The sequence below is a fragment of the Bos taurus genome, chromosome 10, assembly GCF_002263795.3.
Source record: "Bos taurus isolate L1 Dominette 01449 registration number 42190680 breed Hereford chromosome 10, ARS-UCD2.0, whole genome shotgun sequence".
NCBI classification, from domain to species: Eukaryota; Metazoa; Chordata; class Mammalia; order Artiodactyla; family Bovidae; genus Bos; species Bos taurus.
The window spans coordinates 43,184,867-43,202,056 of record NC_037337.1 but is presented as its reverse complement, the minus strand read 5'-3'; the positions used below and the strand labels follow the sequence as shown (position 1 = coordinate 43,202,056).

Here is a 17,190-nt window from a genome sequence, read left to right as displayed (position 1 = left end):
GGCAAAGGCAAGAGAGGTCTGAGGCCCTGTGACATGCTGGGAAAGCACTGAGTGGTGAGGTGTGGTTGGGTCCTAGGGTGTGTAGTGGAAGATAACAGATGAGATTGGAAAGGCAGAGCTAGCCCACATGAAGGGCCTGACATTCATGCTAATACTTTGAAGTGTATCCAGTAGACATGGGTAGCCACTGAAAATTTTTGAGGATGGTGGCTGCAGTATCTGGTCTGCTTCAGGAGGGTGTGAATGGTGGGTTATAGAGTATCTGGCTTAAAGCATGCTATGGGGAAAACCAGATCTTCTTTATTTGTGATGGAGACTTGACCATATATATATAATAGTTGCTCTGTTTATCAGCTTTCCTTGATAGCCTTTTAGAGGCTACTGTCTGATTCCCATGCCACTGACTGTTACAGTGAATTGCTGTATCTCCTGTTTTCCATTCCTCGGGGTTTTGGTTTTTTTTTTTAATTGGAATATAGTTGATTTACAATGTTGTGTTAGGTGTCCATCAAAGTGAATTAGTTATACATATACACATATCCACTCTTTTTTAGATTCTTTTCCTGTATAGGCCACTACAGATCTTCCCCAAATATGTGTGTGTATATATATACAATAAAATAGATAAAAGTACATATAATAATAGTATACGTGTGTATATATATATATATATAAGCAATATGTAAAAATAGATAACTAATAAGGACCTATGGGCTTCCCCAGTGGCTCAGTGGGAAAGAATCCTCCTGCAGTACAGGAGACATGGGTTCGATCCCTGGGTCAGGAAGATCCCCTGGAGGAGGGCATGGCAACACACTCCAGTATTCTGGTTGGGAAAATCCTGTGGAGAGAGGAGACTGGTGGGCCACTGTCCATGGGGTTGTAAAAGGGTTGAACATGACTGAAGCAACTAACCACCACCATTTATCTATTTTGTCTATTTTATTTATTTATATCTTTTATATATATGGACTTCCCTGGTGGCTCAGATGGTAAAGCATCTGTCTACAATGCAGGAGACCCGGGTTGGAGCCCTGGGTTGGGAAGATCCCCTGGAGAAGGAAATGGCAATCCACTCCAGTACTATTGCCTGGAAAATCCCATGGACAGAGGAGCCTGGTAGGCTACAGTCTATGGGGTCGCAAAGAGTCGGACACGACTGAGCGACTTCACTTTCACTTTGTATATATATATATATATATTTTTTTTTTTTTTTAATATATACAGTAGTGTGTATATATCAATCCTGATTTATCCACCCCCGCTTACCCCCTGGTAACCATAGGTTTGCTTTCTACATCTGTCCCCAGTGTTTTAATGACATTATACAATATTTGGACTCTGGGTACCTATCTTAGTGAGTATGACCTTGAACTCACTGTCAGGCGATGCTTATCAAAAGCTTGCTTTAGAGAAACACTGTTTAAAGAAGAGAGCCTAGATGATCATTCATCCTTCTACCTCTCTCCAGACCACCAGATTGTGGTACCCCTATACTGTAGTGTTTTTCTCTCCCCACCTACTCCTTGACCCCAGATTACTCTCCTTGAGTTGTGTGTTGGTGTTTTGGCATCAGCCTATGGAGAAAATCACTGTGTCACTCACTAAGGCCTCTACTGTAAGAAGATAGGTTCACTGTTGAATAGCATCTTTTTGAGAACACTCAGGAGAAATTTCTCTCAGACCCCAGTTTTAAGTATAATTTTTTCTTCCTGAGCAGTTTCTGTCTATGGACTCTGTAACTGATTGCATTGTCCTGTTTGCCTTGATCCCAAGCAGGACACATTTGTGCCCTACTCTTGCCAAGTAGCTAAAGCCTTAAGCATAAATTTTTATTTTTATGCACTAATTTCACTCTTTGTTTCATCTTGTCTTTTCATCTTTGTTTTCTGTAAGCTCTTATTTTTTGGAACTTGTTATTGAATCCTAGCATATCAGTACATCCAAAATCATCAACTTGATGAATTTTCACGAAATGTGATCAGCATCCAGATCAACAAACAGAACATTACCCGCTTCATTTTGGTTGTTTAATTCACTTATTGATTCTAACAGTTTATCTATGAATTCTTTTTTTTTTTTTTTTTGGCCATTTTGCATGGCAGATAGGATCTTAGTTCCCCAACCAGGGATAGAACCTGCACCCCCTGTGGTGAAAGCATGGATTCTTAACCACTGGACTGCTATGGAAGTCCTAATTCTTCTTCTGTGTTTTCTATATACAATCATATTTCTGCAAATAATGACTTCTAATCCATATACTTGTCTGGTTTAAAATTTAATGCTAGTATATATTGTTTTGTATGTATTTTTGTTTGTTTTTACAAGCTGCTTCAAATCCTTTTACACAAAGACAATATAGAATTAATTTTTCTTAAGTTATCTTTAGTTGTGCAGTTAAGGTTGGATCAAAATATTTGATTTTCTTAAGTAGTATAAAGTTCCCAAGAGATTGGTAGTACCTAGAAATCCAGATAGCGTTGAATGAGTTCTTCCTTGCAGGGAAGGTCATAGCATAGCATCTTTGACTCTAGCATACTTCACCTCTCTCTCCCTTCGGACTCAGAATAGTAAGAGTGTTTTCCTTGTGGGAGCAGATCTTCTCCCTTTTCTTCTCCCCATATAGTTCTTATTTCTCTGAGATGATGAATGAATGACTGATTTTTTAATAAGAAGACTCATTCATTGAATATCTGATTTTGTCTATTTTCTCCCGGCTTTGAGCAAATGCTACATGGGTCTTAAGCCAGGATTGGCAAACTGTGGCCAGTGTGGGCCAAGCCCACAACCAGTTGTTAATGACCTATTAAGCTGTTTTAAATGATTGAGAAAAATTAAAAGGATAATATTTTATGACAGTGAAAATTATATGAAACAAAATTTCAGTGTCACACAAATAAATTTTTATTGGCATACAACCATACTTAATCATTTATGTGTTGTCTGTGGCTGCTTTTGTGCCAAACAACCAACTCGAGTAGTTGGAACCTTAAGCTTCACATGGACAAAAATATTTACTATCTGGCCCTTTATAGAAAAAATTACCAGCTCCTGATCTAAACAGTAGGGAGCCACTGAAGGATTTTGGCAGGAAAATGACATGCAAACTGTGTTAATTAAGGAAAAGTTAATCAAACTCTGGTACACAGGATGAAACTGGTTGTGGGAGAGAGGGGAGCCTTGAAGTGGGAGGTCAGAACCATTTATATATTTATTTTTGGAAGCAGCTTTACTCACTATGACACCACCAACACTACCTATTTATAGTTATTTTTAGAATCAGTTCAGTTCAGTCGCTCAGTTGTGTCCAACTCTGCGACCCCATGGACTGCAGCATGCCAGGCTTCTCTGTCCATCACCAACTCCCGGAGCTTCCTCAAACTCATGTCCGTTGAGTTGGTGATGCCAGTCAACCATCTCATCCTCTGTTGTCCCCTGTTTTTAGAAAACCTGATTCCTTTCTACCAGGCTTTCCTGGTGGCTCAGATGGTGAAGAATCTGCATGCGATACAGGAGACCCTGATTTGATCCCTGGGTCAGGAAGATCCCCTAGAGAAGGAAATGGAAACCCACTCTAGTACTTTTGCCTGGAGAATTCCATGGACAGAGGAGCCTGGCAGGCTAAAATCCTTGGGGTCTGAAAGAGTGGGACACGGCTGAGCAACTAACGTTACTACTACTGTATATCATAGGTCAGTAATTTCTAGACTTAAGGAAGTTTTGACATACTATTCTTTATCTCACTGCATTTTCTCTTTTTTCCCCCCCCATAAAATGGGATCTGACATAAGATGAGCAGCAGTTTGTGGTGGCTGAGAAGTCAGACAGACATAAATTTAAATCTCATATCTGCCTATTTAACAGCTGTTTACCTTAAGTTAAAATTTTTCTAAACCTCAGACTCCTTGTTTGTAAAATGGAGTTGTTCTGAGAATTAAATACAATAATACATATAAAGCATCCAAGATATGTTAATCCTCAAGAAGTGATGGTTGTTATTTTGTGCTTTATGTGAGCAGTAATTCTGGTGAATTAAAATGGATTTTTTTGAGATACTTGGGTACTTTTCATGACGTCTGATAAGATAACTTTTTTATGTTCTTTTTCTCCTGGTTTACATTTTCCCTTTTTCCTAATACTTTGCTTGTAACTCATTATTTTATTCTGTTTATTTCCTTTAAGCCATGTCATTTCCTCTGTAGAATAGAATAGGCTATTTCAAAACATTGTTGAGAGATCGTAGGATATCTTCAAACTAGGGTTGTGAGTAACTCATATAAAGGCTCGTTTTAGTCAGTTGGGGCTGCTGCAACAAAGTGTGTGCTCAGTCGTGTCTGACTCTTTGCAACCCTGTAGACTGTAGCCCACCAGCCTCCTCTGTTCATGGAGTTTTCCAGGCAAGAACTCTGGAGTGGGTTGCCACTTCCTACTCCAGGGATTTCCCGACCCAGGGATTCAGCTCTCTTCTCTGTGTCTCTTATGTTGGCAGGCGGATTCTTTACCACTAGTGCCATCTGGAAAGTGGACCAGTTAGCTTATAAGTGTCAGGTATTTATTTCTCATAGTTCTAGAGGCCAGAAGTCTGAGATCAAGGCTCTGAAAGATTTGATGTCTGGTGAGGACCCACTTCCTGGTTCATAGACCATCTTCTAGCTGTGTTCTCACAATACTTAAAGGGTGAGGGAGCTCTCTGGAGTCTCTTTTATAAAGCCACTAATCCCATTCATGAAGGCTCTATCTTTATTACCTAATCACTTCCCAAATGCCCCATCTCCAAATACTGTCACGTTGGTCGTTAGGTTTCAGTCTATGAATTTTGGAGGCCCACAGACATTCAGTCTATAGCAGAACTGGTTGTTTATACTAATGCTGTACTTAAAAAGGAAAAAAATATTAGTATTAAAGAGATTAGGGAGCTACACATATGGGGGCAGGAAGTATTAATATTCGGGAAGTCTCTGTTCCTTCTGCTCAGTTTTCCTGTGAACCTAAAACTGCTCTAAAAAATCAAATCTACTAAAAAAATGAAATTAAACTTACTTCCCATCTCTTATCTATATAGTGCTTTACAAGAATTATTGAGTGTTTCCTGACTATAAAACAGCTAAACCTGTTTCTGTTTTATTGTTTTGTGTGATTTTGATAGGTTTGGTTGTGGAACTAAGATGTCAGAATCTCACTGATCTGTATCAAGTATTACCTGGCATTTGAGAATAAAACAATTTATAACCTCCACCAGAGAGGCATGCTAATTTTTAAATGTGTTTCTGTTTTTATGTACTATCAAGAAACTGTTTCAGACTTTAATATTAGTGTAAAAAAAAAAAAAGATATATAAGCCCCTGAACCCACTGTGGATTTGGTCATGATGTAAAAACAATTTTGACTCTGGAGTTTGGGAAACAAAGTTTTTGATTTCATGATGGTACTGAAATCTTGGGGATTTGGAATATTCCAGCTAGTCAACCGAAACAACAGTCATCTGTTGTGTGTCTGATAACTTTAGAAATTGGAAAAAAAATAGAAAAAGAAGGACCCATGGTTCTTTATAAGAAGGACCCATGGTTCTTTATATCATGCCTTACTGTTCAAAACAAAACAGCATTTTGTACATCATAAAGATTAGGGATGAGTCTGGATATTGTTCTGTGCACCTGACCATGTGATCCTCACATTTCTCAGAACGGGGTAGATGAAGTATGTATATATAGATAATCAAGTTAATTTGACCAACATTTTATTCTTTACTGTGTGCCCAGCACTACAGTGGGTACTGCAGATGTGAAGATAAGACATTGTCATGATCCTAAAAGAAGTTAGAGTATAGCAGAAGATAGTTTTAATACAGTGATAAGTATTATGATAGAACTGTCTTGTACCAAGGCAAGGGAGAGCTTTTAGTTAAATCCAAGAGTTTAGAAAAGTCTTCTCAGAGGTGAGCCCCCCGCTTGAAAGATAAATAAGTAGTGTAACTTCTAAGAGAGGTGTATGTTACCCTTCCCTGAAGCCTCTGCAGTAGTGATCTACTTTATAGGAGGCCGCATTATGGTTATCAATGTCCAGAATTTTTAGGGGTGACAATATATAGTGGAAAGTATACTTCGGTTTTTCATAAAGGTGTCTTGAATAAATTTCTGCCTTTTACCCCAAATTCACGACCACTACCAGGATTGGGTAGCAGAATTTCCATGGTATAGGGTCTCTTCTCTTTCTTCCAGGCCCTCCAGAAAGAAACAGTTTGTCAGGGGAACTCTGAAAATGTTTCTTGTATCAGATCTCTTTAAGAAGAAAATGAAGTGCCCCTAGTGGGAGTATCTGAGAAACTTTGAAACTGCATCTGTAAACTTTGAAGAATGGCTCTTGACAGTGTTCTCTGTGCCTCTCTATCCTGACTGCTTCCTCTGACCATAGGGATGCTGAGCCAACTGCCTTACTATAACGCTATTGGTCAATCACATATTCCTCTAGCCTCCTGACTGACTTCCAACTCTTAGCTTTCCCTGACCCACTTGCCTGGTTCTTTTCCAACCTGACCTGCCACAATATCAGATTTCAAGCTCTGACCTGGTGACCTGGTCCGTGCATGTGCAGTCTGCCGGCTGGCAGACAGCCAGCCTGTCCCCTAACCCCACCCTAGGCCAGAGTGTCAACAGCTTGGCAGCAGTGATTTGTTCCACCTTCCCCCTCATCCACATTCAGGCAAGGCACACCAACATCTCATGAGGAGGGTCAGAGCCAAGACCAGAAAGGGAAGGAAGAAGGAAACCTGTTTAGGAAGGGTAAGATTTGGTATATGTTTAAAGACAGCCCTCAAAAATTCATTCAGTCAGTATTTGAGTGCCTTCTGTGTATGTCAGGCATGTGCTGGATTAGAGGAGTAGAAGATGAATGAGGAGGATATTTGGGATGATAAAAAAAGATTGACATGAGGCACTTGGACACATGTTATTTTACCCCTCTGTTATCATACTTATCACATAGTTCTATGCTATGTAAGAAAGTTTTTGTGACTAAACTCTTAGTATTATCTTAAATTAGCTTCCAAGGTTGTTGTATCCCAGATACTGTTTGTAGATTGGAGTTGAATTCTACTTATTGGACCTGTGAATTTAGGAATTTCAGGCAATAGAAGTTCTAGTGTAAAATCTTACGTGTGTCTAGAAACAGAAGGAATGATTTCCTATTCTTGGCAAATGCTCTCAAATTCTGGAAGCAAGACTGTCAGGAGAATGATGAATTTTTGCCACATGTTAGGTTCAGCTTGTGAAAAGAGCCTGAGATTATGAGCCTTCACTTTTAGTGCCATCTGGCCATTTGGAAACATTGGTCAGGGTTGAGTGGCAAAATTAAAAGCTTTTAAAGGCCAGACAGGTAAACGCACTGGGCTGGGGTGGAGCAGTGAATACAGATGAAATATTTAATATTATCAGATGTCATTTTAAAACTGTAACAGCAGTGCAGTGCTGCCCAGGAGGATGGCAGCCCTTAAGTCACACTCAACTTCTGGGCTTTAGTTATCCTGGGAACCAGTCTGCCCTCTTAGAGGAAATTGATTGAGAGAACTGATATACTCTTATATACAATAACGCAACAGAAAATTGTGCCATTTCCACGCACTCACCAAAATGTAGTCAGTATTTAGTGTGTGAAATTCTACTCATATCCTTTTCTTCACAATTAGAAAAGGCCTGTGCACATTGAACACTTATTATGAAAAATTAAATATGTATTGTTGTAGATCATTCATTTATAGAGTTTAAACATGTTTTGAGTGGCAACTGACACACACACATACACACACACTCCAACATAGCAATTAAATACCCAGGCTATTAATTTCTCCATATTACCTAAAGAGAAAGTTTGACTTAACCACTAAAATCTCCATTCAGTAGTTGCAGTCTTGAAGATAGATTCAGCAGCAAATCAGGTCAGTACTCTGAAAACATTGTGAACAACTCAGGGCTCTCACTGAGTGTGCATGACAGATAATATACTACTGGGAAAATCTTAGTGCAGTTTATATAAAGAAATTGGTGATACAGAATCTGACTCATTATCAGATATGGTTCAGATCAGATCAGATCAGTCGCTCAGTCGTGTCCGACTCTTTGCGACCCCATGAATCACAGCACGCCAAGCCTCCCTGGCCATCACCAACTCCCAGGGTTCACCCAGACTCACGTCCATCGAGTCAGTGATGCCATCCAGCCATCTCATCCTCTGTCGTCCCCTTCTCCTCCTGCCCCCAATCCCTCCCAGCATCAGAGTCTTTTCCAATGAGTCAACTCTGCGCATGAAGTGGCCAAAGTACTGGAGTTTCAGCTTTAGCATCATTCCTTCCAAAGAAATCCTAGGGCTGAACTCCTTCAGAATGGACTGGTTGGATCTCCTTGCAGTCAAGGGACTCTCAAGTGTCTTCTCCAACACCACAGTTCAAAAGCATCAATCCTTCGGCGCTCAGCCTTCTTCACAGTCCAACTCGCATCCATACGTGACCACAGGAAAAACCATAGCCTCGACTAGAAGAACCTTTGTTGGCAAAGTAATGTCTCTGCTTTTGAATATGCTATCTAGGTTGGTCATAACTTCCCTTCCAAGGAGTAAGCGTCTTTTAATTTCATGGCTGCAGTCACCATCTACAGTGATTTTGGAGCCCAGAAAAATAAAGTCTGACGCTGTTTCCACTGTTTCCCCATCTATTTCCCATGAAGTGATGTGACCGGATGCCATGATCTTCGTTTTCTGAATGTTGAGCTTTAAGCCAACTTTCTCACTCTCCACTTTCACTGTCATCAAGAGGCTTTTGAGTTCCTCTTCACTTTCTGCCATAAGGGTGGTGTCATCTGCATATCTGAGGTTATTGATATTTCTCCTGGCAATCTTGATTCCAGCTTGTGTTTCTTCCAGTCCAGCGTTTCTCATGATGTACTCTGCATATAAGTTAAATAAACAGGGTGACAATATACAGCCTTGACGAACTCCTTTTCCTATTTGGAACCAGTCTGTTGTTCCATGTCCAGTTCTGTTGCTTCCTGACCTGCATACAAATTTCTCAAGAGGCAGATCAGGTGGTCTGGTATTCCCATCTCTTTCAGAATTTTCCGCAGTTGATTGTGATCCACACAGTCAAAGGCTTTGGCATGGTCAATAAAGCAGAAATAGATGCTTTTCTGGAACTCTCTTGCTTTTTCCATGATCCAGTGGATGTTGGCAATTTGATCTCTGGTTCCTCTGCCTTTTCTAAAACCAGCTTGAACATCTGGAAGTTCACGGTTCACATATTGCTGAAGCCTGGCTTGGAGAATTTTGAGCATTACTTTACTAGCGTGTGAGATGAGTGCAATTGTGCGGTAGTTTGAGCAATCTTTGGCATTGCCTTTCTTTGGGATTGGAATGAAAACTGACCTTTTCCAGTCCTGTGGCCACTGCTGAGTTTTCCAAATTTGCTGGCATATGGAGTGCAGCACTTTCACAGCATCATCTTTCAGGATTTGGAATAGCTCAACTGGAATTCCATCACCTCCACTAGCTTTGTTCGTAGTGATGCTTTCTAAGGCCCACTTGACTTCACATTCCAGGATGTCTGGCTCTAGGTGAGTGATCACACCATTGTGATTATCTGGGTCGTGAAGATCTTTTTTGTACAGTTCTTCTGTGTATTCTTGCCATCTCTTCTTAATATCTTCTGCTTCTGTTAGGTTGATACCATTTCTGTCCTTTATCGAGCCCATCTTTGCATGAAATGTTCCTTTGGTATCTCTGATTTTCTTGAAGAGATCCCTGCTAAGTCGCTTCAGTTGTGTCCGACTCTGTGTGATCCCATAGACGGCAGCCTACCAGGTTCCCCCATCCCTGGGATTCTCCAGGTAAGAACACTGGAGTGGGTTGCCATTTCCTTCTCCAGTGCATGAAAGTGAAAAGTGAAAGTGAAGTCGCTCAGTCGTTCCCGACTCTTAGTGACCCCATGGACTGCAGCCTACCAGGCTCCTCTATCCATGGATTTTCCAGGCAAGAGTACTGGAGTGGGATGCCATTGCCTTCTCCAGAAGAGATCCCTAGTCTTTCCCATTCTGTTGTTTTCCTCTTTTTCTTTGCATTGATCACTGAAGAAGGCTTTCTTATCTCTTCTTGCTATTCTTTGGAACTCTGCATTCAGATGTTTATATCTTTCCTTTTCTCCTTTGCTTTTTGCTTCTCTTCTTTTCACAGCTATTTGTAAGGCCTCCCCAGACAGCCATTTTGCTTTTTTGCATTTCTTTTCCATGGGGATGGTCTTGATCCCTGTCTCCTGTACAGTATCACGAACCTCATTCCATAGTTCATCAGGCACTCTATCAGATCCAGGCCCTTAAATCTATTTCTCACTTCCACTGTATAATCATAAGGGATATGATTTAGGTCATACCTGAATGGTCTAGTGGTTTTCCCTACTTTCTTCAATTTAAGTCTGAATTTGGCAATAAGGAATTCATGATCTGAGCCACAGTCAGCTCCTGGTCTTGTTTCTGCTGACTGTATAGAGCTTCTCCATCTTTGGCTGCAAAGAATATAATCAGTCTGATTTTGGTGTTGACCATCTGGTGATGTCCATGTGTAGAGTCTTCTCTTGTGTTGTTGGAAGAGGGTGTTTATTATGACCAGTGCATTTTCTTGGCAAAACTCTATTAGTCTTTGCCCTGCTTCATTCCGTATTCCAAGGCCAAATTTGCCTGTTACTCCAGGTGTTTCTTGACTTGCTACTTTTGCATTCCAGTCCCCTATAATGAAAAGGACATCTTTTTTGAGTGTTAGTTCTAAAAGGTCTTGTAGGTCTTCATAGAACCATTCAACTTCAGCTTCTTCAGCGTTACTGGTTGGGGCATAGACTTGGATTACAGTGATATTGAATGGTTTGCCTTGGAAACGAACAGAGATCATCCTGTCGTTTTTGAGATTGCATCCAAGTACTGCATTTCTGACTCTTTTGTTGACCATGATGGCTACTCCATTTCTTCTGAGGGATTCCTGCCTACAGTAGTAGATATAATGGTCATCTGAGTTAAATTCACCCATTCTAGTCCATTTCCGTTTGCTGATTCCTAGAATGTCAACGTTCACTCTTGCCATCTCTTGTTTGACCACTTCCAGTTGCCTTGATTCATGGACCTGACATTCCAGGTTCCTATGCAATATTGCTCTTTACAGCATCGGACCTTGCTTCTATCACCAGTCATATCCACAGCTGGGTATTCTTTTTGCTTTGGCTCCATCCCTTCATTCTTTCTGGAGTTATTTCTCCACTGATCTCCAGTAGCATATTGGGCACCTACTGACCTGGGGAGTTTCTCTTTCAGTATCCTATCATTTTCCCTTTAATACTGTTCATGGGGTTCTCAAGGCAAGAATACTGAAGTGGTTTGCCATTCCCTTCTCCAGTGGACCACATTCTGTCAGATCTCTCCACCATGACCTGCCCATCTTGGGTTGCCCTACGGGCATGGCTTAGTTTCATTGAGTTAGACAAGGCTGTGGTCCTAGTGTGATTAGATTGACTAGTTTTCTGTGATTATGGTTTCAGTGTGTTTGCCCTCTGATGCCCTCTTGCAACACCTACCGTCTTACTTGGGTTTCTCTTACCTTGGGCATGGGGTATCTCTTCATGGCTGCTTCGGCAAAGCTCAACCATTGCTCCTTACCTTGGATGAGGGGTATCTCCTCACTGCTGCCCTTCCTGACCTTCAACGTGGGATAGCTCCTCTAGGCCGAATAAAACTGAAAGACTCATTGTAGCAGCTGAAAGAGCCTGGAAAAATTAACTCCTCTAAGGAGGAGAATTATTTCCAGATTATAGAGGTTTTCTTATTTAGCTCGTATTATTTCTATTATCTGTTAGACAATTTATATACGTATTCAGTATCAAATTTAGGCACTGAATTGAGAAAGCTTTTATTTTATTTTTCTTTAAGATTATCAGATGTTTGCCAGGAAAGGCTAATTGTGAGTTATCCATTACTATAAACAGTAAAAAAAATTCAGCCAAAGGTCAAATTTATTGGACAATCTGTTGTTTAGTTGCTAAGTCATGTTCAACTCTTAGACCCCATGGACTAGCCTGCCAGGCTTCTCTGTCCATGGGATTTCCCAGGCAAGAATACTAAAGTGGGTTGCTATGCCCTCCTCTAGGGGATCTTCCCGACCCAGGGATCAAGTCTGAGTCTTCTGCATTGGCAGGTGGATTCTTTACCACTGAGCCACCAGGGAAGCCTCATTGGAGAGCCTGTCCTCAGCAGTTTTTAATTATATTGTCTTGGTCCTTTCACAATTCTGTCCCAGGGTCTAATGGCTATCGATTGTCCCTATACTGGCATCGTGGACTATCGGCAGGTGGCTTTTTCATTTGCCAAGGATTTCCAAGAAGCAGGTGGCTCTGTTTTGACCAATTTTGAAGTAGAAGATATTGAAATGGCTAGAGAAAGTCCTTCAAGAAGTAAAGATGGTAAGCTGTCTGTATCTTTTCTGTTGAATACTTGAATTGACTTTATAGAAACTTGGGACTATTTCTGTCTAGGGTAGCATGACATGAGGGTCACCAGGAGGTAGCTACAGTAGGGCACAGAGCTGCAGGCAGGTGCAGAAGCGAAATTAGCTCCCAAAGACTTTCCTATCCAATAGGTTAGACTCAGAATCCCCTGGGGATGCTTGTTAAAAATACAGATTTTAGCATCCTCCCAGGGACAGGGGAGCCTGGTGGGCTGCCGTCTATGGGGTCACATAGAGTCAGACACTACTGAAGCGATTTAGCAGCAGCAGCAGTCTTACTGAATCAGACTGTCTGAGGATAGGACATGACTCAGCCATTCTGAAGCCCCCACCTGCAATTCCCCCACTGTAGCCTGTACTTAGAGTTTATTTTGTTTTGCTTTGGGGGCACAGATTTTTTTTTTTTAAACCAAATGAATTAGTTGTTAAGCCTTAAATTTGTTGTTTGGAAATTTGAAGGGAAAAAGAAGTAGTGCTTGGTTCATTCTTTCTTGACAGGCCTTTAAGGAGATCTGGGCTATCTGAAGCAATCATTTTCCCAGTGTTCTTCTAAATTCTAAGATGATGAGCAAAATTGTTAAATAATTGAGATTGTTAGGTAGGTAGCATAAGCAATCAAATTTATGATGTAAGTAAGTAAATCATATTCTTTACCTGCTATCCATATGCATTATAGGTCTTTAAGATCACATGTATCTGATTGGGAACAAATTTTAGAAATAGTTTATCATTGGAAATTTTGTGTTGTAATAACTCTTGCTTCTCTATCCAACCTAAAATCTGTAAGGATTCAGATAACACTTGAATGACAAGTGTCATAGCGTTCTTCCAATGGAAAAATACATACTGATTTGTGATGGTCCATTTTACAGCATGTTTTCTAGGATTTGGTTCACGGAAAAGCTGTGCCTTCTAGTGTTGGAGCTGAGGTGGGGAATGGTTTACAGGTTAAATGAATTAAAATGAAATATGCTAAAAAAACATGCCCGAGTTTTATATATTGTCGAATCTTAACTAGTTTAATCTCGTTACTTGGTAAAAAGAAAACTTTAGAATGAAAAGTAGGAGCCAGTCATGGTTATGATGGAGATAATCCTTGAAATTTATGACTAGAATAATATTTCATTTAATGTAGGCCTTCTTTTGCTAAAAATAAATTTTTCACTAATTTTTTTTTCAGGGATGAAATATCCAATCGTTATAAGGAATACAAAGGTAAAGATTCTTTTTAAGAAAATCTTTATTTATGTGTTTGGCTGTGCCAGGTCTTAGTTGTGTCACGCAGGATCTTGTAGTTGCGGCTTGCAGGCTCTTGGGATCGTTGGTGTGGTACGTGGGATCTAGTTCTACCACCAGGGGTCTAAACTGAGCCCCTTGCATTGGAAGCAGAGTCTTAACCACTGGTACACCAGGGAAGTCCCAAGATTCTTAAGTAAACTTTATCTACTTTATCTACTGTCATCTTCTTCCTTAAAAAGTTGAATTAAACCACAGTGCTGTATTTTACGTCATTGAATGAAATTTGCCTACTGTAAAAGTTATTCTGAGAAAAATCCTTTGGGAACAATGTAACAACTTTCATTCTAGGAAAGGTTTCAACTTGGGAATGTCTTCATCAAGTGATTGTGCCAGCAAAGGATAGGATTATAAGCACTTGGGGTAATGAAAACTGATAGATGTTTTACCGTTTCTGCCTACTTATCTACATGAACTTATTATTAACTCTCTACTAATTATAAGACTTTGGGGACAGGGAGCAGGCTGTGCAGGGAGAGACAGGCTGCTTTTCTTCAGCTTCTCATAGTCTAAAACAAGAATTATTGAATAGCATAGAAGTATTGCATTAGCTGTTTGTTCACTGAACGATCAGAGTTCAGTCAGTCAGGAGAGTAGAGTCATCGATGAGTATATTGTAGGAATTAGGCCTTACACAGTTTTGAAAGTATTTAGGGAGGTGAAAATTCAGAAGGGGAGTTGGTAGATCAGGAGGTATCTCCAGCCAGTTTCTGAGAAGCCAAGTGTGTCCAGCTGCTGAAGTTGGAACGCGAGCAGGAAGCTTTGTCTACACCCAAGTAGTGGGTGCCTTTGTGCTTGGCCAGTAGGATGGGTAGTCAGGAGGTGAGCTGAAGGTGGAGCTATAATTTATCAATACTTGGCAGTGGGTGTTTGGGCCAGAGGTGACCTTCAGAGAATAGTGTGGTTGCTGCTGTACCTCTGCCTCCTGGATCATATGCACTTGCTGTTTGGTCAGCTTTAAGTTAGAAGCATGTAAGGAAGCATCAATCCCAGCATAACCCAAGTGATACCGTAAATCCCCTGCAGTCCCTCCCTTTCCCACTTGGCATCCACTCACACCCCTTATAACTACATTTATGAAATAGAGTAGAACAATTATGCTTCCATCCACAAGGTGCAACTATCTTTCATACACCTGAAGACAAGCTTTCTCTCCAAAAAGGATACAAAGTCTACTTTCATTGATTGTGAATGTTCATTTCTTTTCTATCTGAGTCACTCTCCCACTTTGAGATCCTGCAATATAAATCCTGAGATAAAAGGTTAACCACTATTTAAGCATCTTAAGTCTCAACTGGAAGTAATTTTTCTTCCTAGGAGACGTGTGGCAACGTCTGGAAACATTTTTCTCATCACACCTAGTAGAAGCGGAGGAGATGGGGCACTGCTGCTGTCATATACTGGGTAGAGGCCAGGGAATCTGCTAAGCATTCTACAATGTGAGAGACAGGTCCCCACGACAGAGAGGCATCTGGTCCCACATGTCAATAATGCTGAAGTTGAAAAACCCCATGTGAGATGATGGGAAGTGGCAGAAATGGGTGTGCTAGTTGTCTGGGGCTTCCACAACATATTACCACACACTGGGTGGCTTAAGCAGCAGAAATTTATTTTTCCACATCTCTAGAGGCTAGAAATCTAGGTCCGGGTGCCATCAGAGTTGGCTTCTGGTGTGATCTCTCTTCTCGGCCTGAGGCTGGCTGCCTTTGTCCTTAAGTGGCCTTTTCTCTGTGCCTGCACACGTGTAGAGAGAGAGTGGGAGAGAGCAGTCTCTTTCCCCTATAAGAACACCAGTCCTATGAGATTAGGGTTCCACTTTACAGACCTTATTTAATCTTAATTATCTCCTTAAAGGTCCTATCTCCAAATACAGTCTCATTGGGCATTAGGACTTCAACTTATAAATTTGAGGAGGACACAGTTCACTCTAGTAACAATGAGGGTAAAGAAAGTGTTGGGTAACTTATAGGCAATTATATTTATTTTAGAATAAGAAAGAAATACCCCTAGCTACTACACTCCTCATTTCTGTCACCAGCCATGTGGTCATAGCTGATATTTATAATTTCCTTCTTCCACTACTCATTCCATAGTCCCTTTGCCCTTGGCAAGCATCTCAGCTGGTAATGGTTCCTAGTTTGCTGGGGTAACTCAAACTTCCATTCCTAAAGTGTCTGTGCGCTTAGCAGCCCTGCTTGTTTTGGGTTGTGGGTTCCATTTTTGGGTTCCATTAGCTTTTATAATAGCACGTGGGGAAACTAAAACATATCCCAGGGGAGCTACATTCCAGACATACTTCTCTTTATCATCTCTGAGCCCTCTATGTGGTAGCAACTCAGTGTTTTCTTGAGAGAATTGGTTATCCCACCCAGAACAGTAATTCCTTCTGCCTATTGATTCACTGCCAGGAGGAGCCCAAAGTGACCAGGTATGACAGTATCAATTTCTGACTTAATGGAACCATTGCTTATTTTCTAATGGAAGCATTTTTCCCTTGGAAACCAAGACCTCTAGACCATCAGAACCAAAAATTGTAGGGCTGGGAAGCAAACATTTCATAAGCAGTTTATTATAATAGTAAGGAGCTGCTCCCATTTTCTACCCCTTGATTTCCAGACCTGTGAATCCTGGCTGTGGAAGAAACAACACCATGTATTAGTCACTGGTTTAGAGCATGTAGAGAATCCTGGAAGACACTGCCCCAAGCCTGTAGGTGTGCCAGCCAGCTAGTGCTGTTACTGGATCTTCAAAAGCTCATTCTACTTTTTGTCACCCAGTAGCTTCAGGTTTGTGGGGTAAATGGTAAAATTAGTGCATTCCACAAGCATGAACCTATTGTTGTGCTTCATTTCCTGGAAAATAAGCTCACTGATCAGAAGTAATGCTTTTGAGTAAAATACCGTTAAGAGTGAATAAAGCATCCTGTAAGTTCACAGATGGCGGTTTCCACAGAAGCATTGCAGGTGTAGAAGATGAATTTGTATCCAGAGCAAGTGTCTGCTCCAATGAGGACTAAGTGCTGCCTTTGGTTTTTGATTGAAGTGGTCCAGGGACCATGTCAGTGGCTATGTTGATCTCTGCTGTTGGCCGATTGAGTATTCACCTGTGGCTGTAAATAGATCAGCCCTGGTGAGTAAGTCCATGTTGCTAAACCCATGCATTACCTCCTTGCTGCCATAACCATTTAGTTCATGAAGCCATTGGGTGTGGATGGGGTACCTGGGGAAAGAGGCTAGCTAACATCCACAGGGCAGGTCATCTTGTCCACTGATTATTAAAATTTTCCTCTTCCATGATCACTCTTCAGTGAGCATTCATGGAGAACTCAAATGTCTTTTTTATCCGAACCTGTTTTGAGAGATCCATTCACAT

General features: G+C 40.9%; 1 protein-coding gene across 1 annotated transcript in view; it reads left to right on the top strand.

The window, feature by feature from the left end:
- Positions 1–17,190, top strand: part of L2HGDH (L-2-hydroxyglutarate dehydrogenase) — a 53,032-nt gene that overhangs the window by 17,798 nt on the left and 18,044 nt on the right. Inside the window, exons 5-6 of the mRNA NM_001101090.1 lie at positions 12,316–12,478; positions 13,703–13,737. Coding sequence (NP_001094560.1) covers positions 12,316–12,478; positions 13,703–13,737 — 198 coding nt within the window. The remainder of the gene's footprint in view (positions 1–12,315; positions 12,479–13,702; positions 13,738–17,190) is intronic.